General features: G+C 39.6%; 1 protein-coding gene across 1 annotated transcript; it reads left to right on the top strand.

Moving 5' to 3' along the window:
- Positions 1 to 4,186: 4,186 nt before the first annotated feature.
- LOC150080294 (uncharacterized) lies at positions 4,187 to 4,708 on the top strand. The gene has a single exon (XM_090380680.1). The coding sequence runs from the start codon at positions 4,187 to 4,189 to the stop codon at positions 4,706 to 4,708; it is 522 nt and encodes a 173-aa protein (XP_090236806.1).
- The last annotated feature ends 5,165 nt before the right edge of the window (positions 4,709 to 9,873 follow it).

The raw sequence follows: 9,873 nt of genomic DNA on the forward strand, positions 1-9,873 counted from the left end.
GGGTTTCCACGAATTTTGGAGACTGTTAACGAGTGTTACAATTTTGAATCGGGGAACTTGGGATGTTGCTGGAGCCATCTGGCTATGGTATAGCAAAGTGGAGTAGTATTGTGAATATTAAATTTTATTTTTCTAATATTTATAAATTAAAAATACCAGTAATATCTTCATTCGTTTATTTATAAACGAGTGAAGTTTTATATAAAAGTTGGTTATATATAATTTCTATTTGTATTCTAATAAGTACTTTTTTTTAACAGATTCTGAAATCTATTTTGGAAACACCTTGCAGGGTGTTCCTAAAATTCTATGAAACAGCAACTACTATTTTGTTTGATAAGTTTTATTCTTATTACATGAACTACCATAGTTTTTCAGTAAATTCTTGAGTTATTCAGTGTGATGTACGTGTTAGATGATATCTAACAGGTCTACACTGTCGTGTATGATGGTTATCAGATCTTTTGCAAAGTTGAATTGACGGGATCGATCGACAGGAAAAGCAGAACATGATTAACAAAAGGTTTAGCCAGGCCTCATGAGTACAGTTGTTGTTGTTGTTATAGGGATTTAGAGCATCAGCAACTTAGGCCACATTGCGCCTTATATATTTTGTCTTTGAATTGCGTGTGTTCTTTAGTCGATTTGACTGTTTGCTTGATGAAAAACTCGAGTTTCGGGATAAAAAAACCATGCTACCTGTCCCTAAGACCAACTTACTTAGCCAAGTTGTGAAAAAGGCCCATAAAAATTCCTTACGTCATTAATGGGATTCGAACTTAGGTCTTTTTCAGCCGGTGTGGGGGGGAGGAGGACGATTCCACGAACTGTGCTACCGTGAGGGCTCATGAGTACAGAAAATTATCCAAGAAGCTGATACTGTATTAGTAAAAGTTAATGTACCAACTACGCGATTTCGTAGAAAGTTAGTACATACAGACCATGGGAGTATTTTGAGATTTATTAAGAATTCTAAGAGTCACTTAGTCCATAACACCTTTCAGTGCTTTCAGTCTTAATGATAAAGCTTATCAACATAATTATTGATATCTCATAAATCTATCCCTATTAGATCGGAAATCACAGCACTCGCCAAAGCTGATCTTCTATACAGTGTGGAAAGGAACTGGGTTCGAAACTCATCTCGACAGAGTGAACTTAACAGTCTTAACTAGCGTTTCACATCTTGGCCAAGTTAATCGGTTTTGGTGAGAAGTGAATGGTTTTTCACCACACAAACGTATAAATAATGCATATAATTTGCAGACATGAGGCACTGTAGCCGAGTGGTCAAGCCAGAGTACGTAAATACACATGCTTTGAGTGACCGGGGTTCAAGCCATTGACTGCTAAATACGGTGCTGTTTCTTGTATTCCGTCTATCTTGTGAACTCCTTTGACCATGTGTTGTCCCGGAGTATAAAACAGAAAATATATATACAGACACCTTAATTATATGCCTTAATGCTCAGTCTAAACAACCACATTTTCCTTATTTTGTTTTTTAGATTGCTACCTGTCACATATTAGGGAGTTTTAATACAAATAAAACAGTTTAAAACACTTTCATTTCTTCTCTCTCTTTCTCTCTCATCCTCAAAGTAAGTTTTAAGTTTGGACTTTAGTTATTATACATAGATGCACAGACATGTTTAAGCACCACCTACCTGTTGAATTTTGGCTCCAATGTGTTTCTTTCACTAACTGTTTCACGTGGTGTCAGCCATATTTCTGAACACGACATTGATGTAAATGCATTTACCTATTAGGTTGTGTCTGTGAAAAGGGGCTTAACGTGCAGCGGAACCTGTTTTGTAAGTGAGGGAGTTTTCTCAGCAGGAGGCAAGCGTCTATTCGGAATGGCTATCTTTTACTAGGTAGGGGTCACAGAACTGCTTACGGACTAGCCGCCAGATGACCAAGGTTAGGCAGCTGTTATACGGCAAAGAGTCAGGACCTCATCGCTCTCATAATGACAAGTAAAACGGCCTGGTGTTCGGGGAACACGCGTGGTTTCTGTGGTGCGTCATAAAGAAACTCCTTAACGTGTGTGGTGAAACCCAGCAGGAAACCCTCCAGTTGAAATAGAAGTAGAAAGAACATCTTGAGCTAACACTCCTTAAACTGTACTTTATTTCTTTAATAACGGTGTGTTAGCTTCTCTCCATAAGGAACGTTTACGGTCTGTGCGTTTTCTCTTAAAAATGCAGGGTTGATTATTTTGCGTCTTTCTTTGATAAGAAAGAATACTGTTATCTTTCATTTTAACACTCATTTTGGGCTGTTCTTTGTTACTAATTTCTTTCTCTGTTCATAATCAGTGTCTGACTAATATGTATTCCTCACTCCAGACTATAATTTCAGGGACCCCGTTTCATTTTTAATACATCACGCACCTAACAAAAAATTAATAATCTGCGTAATTAATAATATGTAAACCCCTCGTTTAGTGCGAATCATTTCATGAATTCTTATTGGTAGGGATTCAGCAACACCCCTTAAGTAATTTTTATCAACAATTTTATGCCGTTCTAAAACAATTGATCTCATAATTGATTTGTGATTCGTAGATGCTGTTGTTGTGCTTTCACCTTCGTTCATTATAGTCTCGTACGTTCTCTGTAGGATTTAAATTTGCAACTTGGCTGGCCAATTTAAATACTCTAACATTCCACCGCGTTAGAGTTTAAAACAGCAGAGGCCCTATGAACCGGACAGTTGATATCCTGGAATATAGGAGTATCAAAATCACGAGTGTCTTAAGGACACTCATGAGCAAAAGGCGCAACATCATCCAGAATGAGTATCTAAATAGCCTGCTTCATCCTCGTTGGTATTTCGAGTAGGATACTCAGTTCATGATAGTCAAAATATCTCCAACGCATTAGTGATCCACAACTGAAATTGTACACCTTGCAAACAGTCTGGATGAAATGCTTCATGGCTTCTCCAGTGAACTCGGTGCCTGACATTAATAGAGTATAGGCCAAGTTTGGATGTGCCATACCACTTTCAATCATCGACAGTCCAGTTTTTATACCTTTTGGACACACTTCAAGCCTCACACGTACACTTTCGTTTTAGGAGACTTCACAACATGCCCTCCCCAAGGCATGATGTGGCTATGAGTGATCTCGTACGCTCCTTCTCATCTCTAGGCCTCTCTCTCTCTCTGACGCATACGCGACCTACAAGACGTCAAAACCTCGACCTTCTCTTCCATAACCTCGACAATCCCACTCTCACAACGTCAGATTTAAGTTCACATCGGATCATCTTCCAATTGCCTTTGATTGCGAAAACCTTTGCTGTACCCAACAACTAGGACAATATAGCCATAAAGAAACACAACTGAGGATCTTCTCAATAAAGGATATAAAACCAGATATCATCATACAAACATTAAGAGCTACAGACTGGAACCAAATCGTCGCTAGCCATCCTGATCGAACGCTCACCAATTTAGCTGACTTGTTAAAAGACATCGCCAGTGAAGGGGCTTCCAAATCCGTCCGCTTGTCCGCCAGGACCAAGATCTGGTTCACCAGTGACGCGAAATGCGCCTTCATCAAGAAACAGAAACTATACCGGAAATGTAAAAAGACACAAGACCCAGCCCACTACCAGCTCTATAAAAAAACACAGAGCACATTTCCTACGCATACGGAGAAAAGCACAGAATGATTGGATCTCCTTTAGAATGAAACTAGGGAAAATAATCTACACCAACAAGAACCAACGGTTCCCCATGATGACCGACGTCTTCCTCGAGTGGATCAAGTAACTCGAAACCAAATCCCTGCCTTCCCCCATCCCCTTAATAAGGATTAATCCACCATCTGCGCCTCCGTATCCAGGTGGGCAGGAGCGGCAGTGCATAGTACACGCTTCTTTGAGACCGGGGTTCGAGCCCGTGACCACCAAATACGGAGGATGCGGAAAGGTCAGGGAATGACCACTGCATATCCCCGGAGCAATATGGCCTTAGTTGCTAATGCTCCTAAAAACCAAAATAACAACATAATCCACCATCAAACCAAACACCATTGGACAAAATAGCCATCTCCCAAGGAACGCCTGATTGAAGTCATCAATAGTCTTCCCAACAAGTCCACCACTGGCCCTGATGGATTCCCTGTTTTTATGATCAAATTATGCAGTACAGACATCATCGACCTTCTGCTTGATGCATACAACTCCATCCTCGCAACAGGAGCATACCATTCCATCTGGAACATATATTGTTTCTCCTGTCCCAAAGAAGTCTAATCCAAAAACGCCCAACGATTACAGATCAATTGCTGTAGGATGCACCTTTCTCAAAATCATGGAAAAAGCCATACTTCCTGTTCTCACCCATTATATGTTTGGCCACAACCCTCCATACCTCCATAGTATTCTACCTGGACGATCCACTATCACCAACCTCATGGATACACTTTTCAGAGTAGAACATACATTAAGCAACAAAGAACAACTCGATATTGTGTTTCTCGACATCAAGGCAGCTTTTGACAATCTGTCCATCCATGCACGATGTGCCATACTGGGCGATTACTTCAAAATCTCTAGTCATCTATTAGATCTTCTTAAGAAGCTCTTACAGACCAGGACCCTATGGATAAGAGATCATAACCATCATCATCATCAAATTATCTGCTCCATCAAGGGGGTATTCTCTCTGCCGTCCTCTTTTCCGCATCGTTAGAACCATTCCTTGCAAATCATGCTAACTTTACACCTTCGTATGCCGATGATATAAAGTTCTTTGTTGTTACAAAATGCCACCAGTCTCTCCAGCCTACCACAGTGATCGCCAACCGACAGTTACATCAATTTGAAAATTACTTTAACGCGATTCGGCTCTCGATTAACAACGAAAAACCTGCTAAACTTACTACGACCAAAAAGAGAAATATAAACGATGTGAACATCATGATTGACATCTCCCTAGTTGAAAAAGTCACCCAGCATAAACATTTTGGCCTCACCTGGGACCAAGACCTTACGTTCTTGCCTCATTTTAATGCCACTCGGGAAAAAAAAAAAAAAAAAAAAAAAACGTATGCTGCTATATGGGCAGTGAAACAGGAGATCTCCAACTTCAATAACCCACAACTTATCACTAACTATATTCTCCGTTCCATAACCCCAATTCCATTGTATGCCTCAACGATATGGTTCTCGACACCTCCATCTTACCAAACCAGGTTCTTATCCCTGGAATACTGGATTTTAAAATGGCTAAATAAAGTCACATGCCTACCACCCACAATCTCAAAATCTCTCATGCTCTCTAATCTAAATATGCTACTTTGGAAGAATCATATAATCTCCAGGAACCTCGTGATCTTCGCCCTGCTGCTCTCCAAAAAATTAAGCTCACCTGATATCTGGGATATCATTGCTAAACGGTCAGATCATAATAGAACTCATACCAGCGCACTGCCATTCAGATCCGAACTGCGTAGCATGACCTCCCTGCATAACGTGTTTCCATTTAATTCCATGGAAATGTTTAACAGGTTATCCGTTGGCTGTTAGAAGCTCTGCAAGGACAAAACGTACAGATCTGCCTCTCTGGCAGATATGTATGCCCTGGTCAAACTGTAGGTGATATAACTTCCGTGATGCTATATTACCCACTTATTGTTATATTAAAATGTTATATGTATCTACGATTATGTATTTATGTGGTATTTATGTAATCAGATGCTGTTTTAGGCCATGTATTGTGTCAACTCATTTGATTGTAAATAGTGTGGCAATACTTGGTCTTTTTCGGGAAGATCCTACTTTAGATATTCATGCGATGCAATTCTTTTCACGGTATTCTCTCAGAAATCGGCTGATGATGGCTGTAAATACACCGATGAGCCAAAACATTATGACTGCACGTAGCAACACCCTTTCATGACAACGGTCTTCTCCTCTGGCGCTGCCATCTTTCAGCAGGATAATGGGCCATGCCACACCACCCGGATTGTTCGAGACTGGTTCGCGGAACATGAGGAAGACTTCCAGGTTCCAGACTTCCTGGCCTCCAAATTCCCCAGACATCAATCCCATCGAGCATCGGTGGTTTGTGTTGGAACAGCAACTCCGATCTGCGGCATCTCAACCACGGACTTTACAGGAGTTAAAGAATCTGATGGTCACGTGTTGGTACCAGATACCACAAGACACATTTAGAAATTTTGTAGCGTTCATGCCTCGCCGGGTATGAGCTGTTTTGGCTGCAGCTGGAGGACCGTCTGCGCGTGTAGCACAGTGGTATCGTCACCGTCCTACCCACACCGGGTAGAAAAGGCCCGGGTTCGAATCCCGTCGATGACGCGAAGAACTTTAATGGGCTTTTTTCACTCCGTGGGTGAGTTAATCTGTCTCAGGAATAGATTGCAAAGTTTTTCGTCAGCAAAAACAGGCAAATCGACCAGAGAACACACGCAATTTACAGACATAATACATATATGGGCATATTATAAGAAATTATGGGTGGCTCTAATATAATAGTTTGAGTTTTTTGCACGTGGAGAACCAACATCATATTAGGTAGGTGGTCATAATGTTTTGACTCATCGGTGTATGTTCAATCTGTTATATGTCCTAAATGCCATAAGTGAGGTAAATCTTTTAATTTTCGTGACTCTTTTAAATAGCCTGGACTATTAGAGGACTATCCTTAACATAGGAAGCCTGTGTGTGTGTGTGTGTGTGTGTGTTAAGTTCCAAGGCAGCTAAGGCCAAGAGGCGTCGGCTATCATATTGTGTTGTATGTCCTACTGTTGATTTTCCTGTTTAGTGGGATTAAAAACTTGAATATAAAGGAAATATTTCCAACAGACACGAGATTCGGTAAGAATTTCAATGTGATTCGTTGCCACAGGCAGCTCACGGTTATTTATATATAGTAGCCTTATCCAAATTCTTTCTAATAATTATTTTATGTATTTTTGTGAACGACGATTTACAGATGGCATTTTGTTATTCGCGGTTAAGAGTATGTTTTGTCCAGAGCTGGACATCAGAATAACAGCCACGCATGTGAACCAACAGATAACTGAATAGGTCTGGTGCTCCTGATTAATAACCCAAGTGGCCAGAGTTAGTTTTACTTTTAGCTAAGCCAGCCGTTCTAAGAACAGGGATCATTTATCCGAAGCAGAGGTAATCTTTCTTGTTTGTCTACTGAGTAGAAAAGAACTGTAAAAACTTTCTTGGATACGAATACAAAAGACTTTTTCAATGACCTTAGACTCAGTAGTTAAAAAGTTCTTGCAAAAGAAGATAAGAACCAATGAACATGGTAAAGTGGGGGGCTATCGTTTACGAAAAGTGAGAAAAGTTTAGGGCAATGACCGAATGAATATCCTCATTGATTTTTAAGGCCAGAGAAAGCTTAGTGTGTTTCACATATTGCAGCCAGTTCACTGGTGTGTTAATAGGTGAAAGCATGCCAGCGCTTCAAATTGCAATAATCTCTCTTTTCTGATCATTAATGGGAATTGTAAAGAAAGCTCATTTTTCGAAGTAGAGGAATAAGGATGTCTTGAATTCGATAAGAATCGATTTAAAGACTGTAGAGAGGTTCCGTGGTAATTCTTTTGTGATGGAGCCGAAAATAAAATAGGTATTGTAGCTGAGTGTCTAAATAACACGCCGATACCCATTTGGAACGACAAAGATGGGTCGTTAAGCTTAAGTGCCCACGTAGAATATCCATGGATTTGAATGTCGTGTTACTTTTGCTGTAAAACTCAAAGAGAAGGGGTACGTGGATATCAAGCAACCCCTACATCTCTCTCTTGTGTGTTTTCGCCTTTTTTTTGCGAGAGTTGGTCTCCTAATAAAAAATAATAAAAAAATTGAAGAAACTCCCCATTACATAAGGTCTAGATAAAGTTACCTCGTGCAATCACTTACTCCCCAGACAAGTGTTGTGGCCAGTTAGGACACAAAGATCGTTGCTACTCCTCCTTAGTGATAACCGCGTTCTTAGGCTTAATGGATATCCCGATATACGGGAAGGCGTGCCACCGTGCTCTTTAAATCCATAATGATAGATCACACGTTTTATTGTCTTATACTATTATTTTTACTTTCAGGGAAAGGAAGGTACTTCACTTGAACAGGGAAAGACCTAAATTATCGAAAAGCGTTGTGCTTTAACAATTGCAACAAGATTTAGAAATACTTCATGGTATTCAGTAGTATGGCCTTAGATATACCTATAGAAATAGGCTCGATCTTCATACCATCTTTTAAGTGAGCAAAAGGTATTTTGCCCTCTAGTGGTTCTCTGACGTTAACAGATGGTTGTAATTTTTATGTCGTGACAATGCAATTGGGCTGAGAGGTCATCAGTTGTTGAGGTCACTACTGCTCGTTAGCAGGTCGTCAACCGATTGTCGAGGTAAGGGACCGATGGAAGAACAGGTGAGTAATTGAAAGTAGGACAATTGAATGGTGTGAATCAAAAGATATAACGTAATCAGAAGCATTTGTCTTCTTAGCTTGTGCACCTGTCTTAGCAATGGACAACAGTATATCTTACACACCATACGGAAGAGACTTGGGTTCCATTTCTGTCGGAGGAGAGGAACTTTTATGGGGTTTTTTTTCGCATTGTAGCCGAATCACTACGTCCTGAGAGGGATTAGCATGCAAGAAATTGGAAAGAAATGGCCTGTCTAACTATCTATAAAAAGAAAAGTATTTTTGTCTCCACCTGTGAATAAATATACCGAGATTCTCAACAAAGACCATAGAAAAGGTTGAGCCTCACCCATCCCCAGGAGGATATTTTTCCAGTCTAGTCCCATTCTGATTGCTTCCATTTTTCGGTCAAAGTTTCCCCTCCTTCAATGGTTTCTAATATACATGATAAAATAATATCCACAATACGATATTAAAAAAAGTACTTCGCTTTAGCGACTCTAAAAAGGTTTTCTAAATATTTAATGGTATTCATTGGTGTGTCCTGGCGATGGAATATTCGGATTTGTTAACCGTAAATGGAAAAGAAAAACTAACCGGAGAATACACGACATTTACAGACCAGATGTAATGGCGCTTCTGGTTATTCTAAATAACCTTTGCATATGAAGGCCTCGAAATGAAAATAAAGGGGGGACTGTGTCATAACAGCCAATATCAGAACATTTTATCATTTTCCCATGTTTCTATGATAAATAGCTGCAAAATATAAAAGTCCTAATAATAATAAAAACTATCCATCGATTATAGGATACAAGCTACAGATAGAGGAAGTCAGCAGTACTCCAACTCACCTCTAGTAGAAGTAATTCCTTCTTACATTTACAGCTGTATGCCTTTGGGCATTCGTTAAATAACAAACTGATTTGACCCGCACTGGTGATTGTAATACACAGTCCATAGTTATTAAATAACCAATAACTAATGGTTAAGATATAATCCTCACCATTTGAGCGTATTAATGCGTACATCGATAACTGATAATTTTCTCAATATTAACCTTCGACAAGAGCAAATGTTCAGGGCATAGTAGTGGGTAATACCAACCTTCGTTTTGATGATATTGCGTGTTTCCCCTCACGTTTAGCAGTCGTGTACTGCCCGTCCCACTCCTTCCTAGCGGCTTTTTCTATAATGAATAGCATCGCCCATTGCAACAGAAATTCTAGAAAAAAGAAAGCGTAGAGACTTTATAGAGAGAACAGGTTTAGAACGAATGCTCAGGTTTATCTTTAAAGAAACAAATTGCACCCCTTAATTAGCATGAAAGTTATATTCGCAGTACTTCTTTGACCGAAATACAAACAGTTGCATAAATTCTTATACGAAGACACGTTTAATATTTATTTCAATATTTAGTATTTATTTTAATATTTA

Source organism: Mastigoproctus giganteus, chromosome 9 (assembly GCF_048544385.1).
Source record: "Mastigoproctus giganteus isolate SK-2022 chromosome 9, ASM4854438v1, whole genome shotgun sequence".
Lineage (NCBI taxonomy): Eukaryota > Metazoa > Arthropoda > Arachnida > Uropygi > Thelyphonidae > Mastigoproctus > Mastigoproctus giganteus.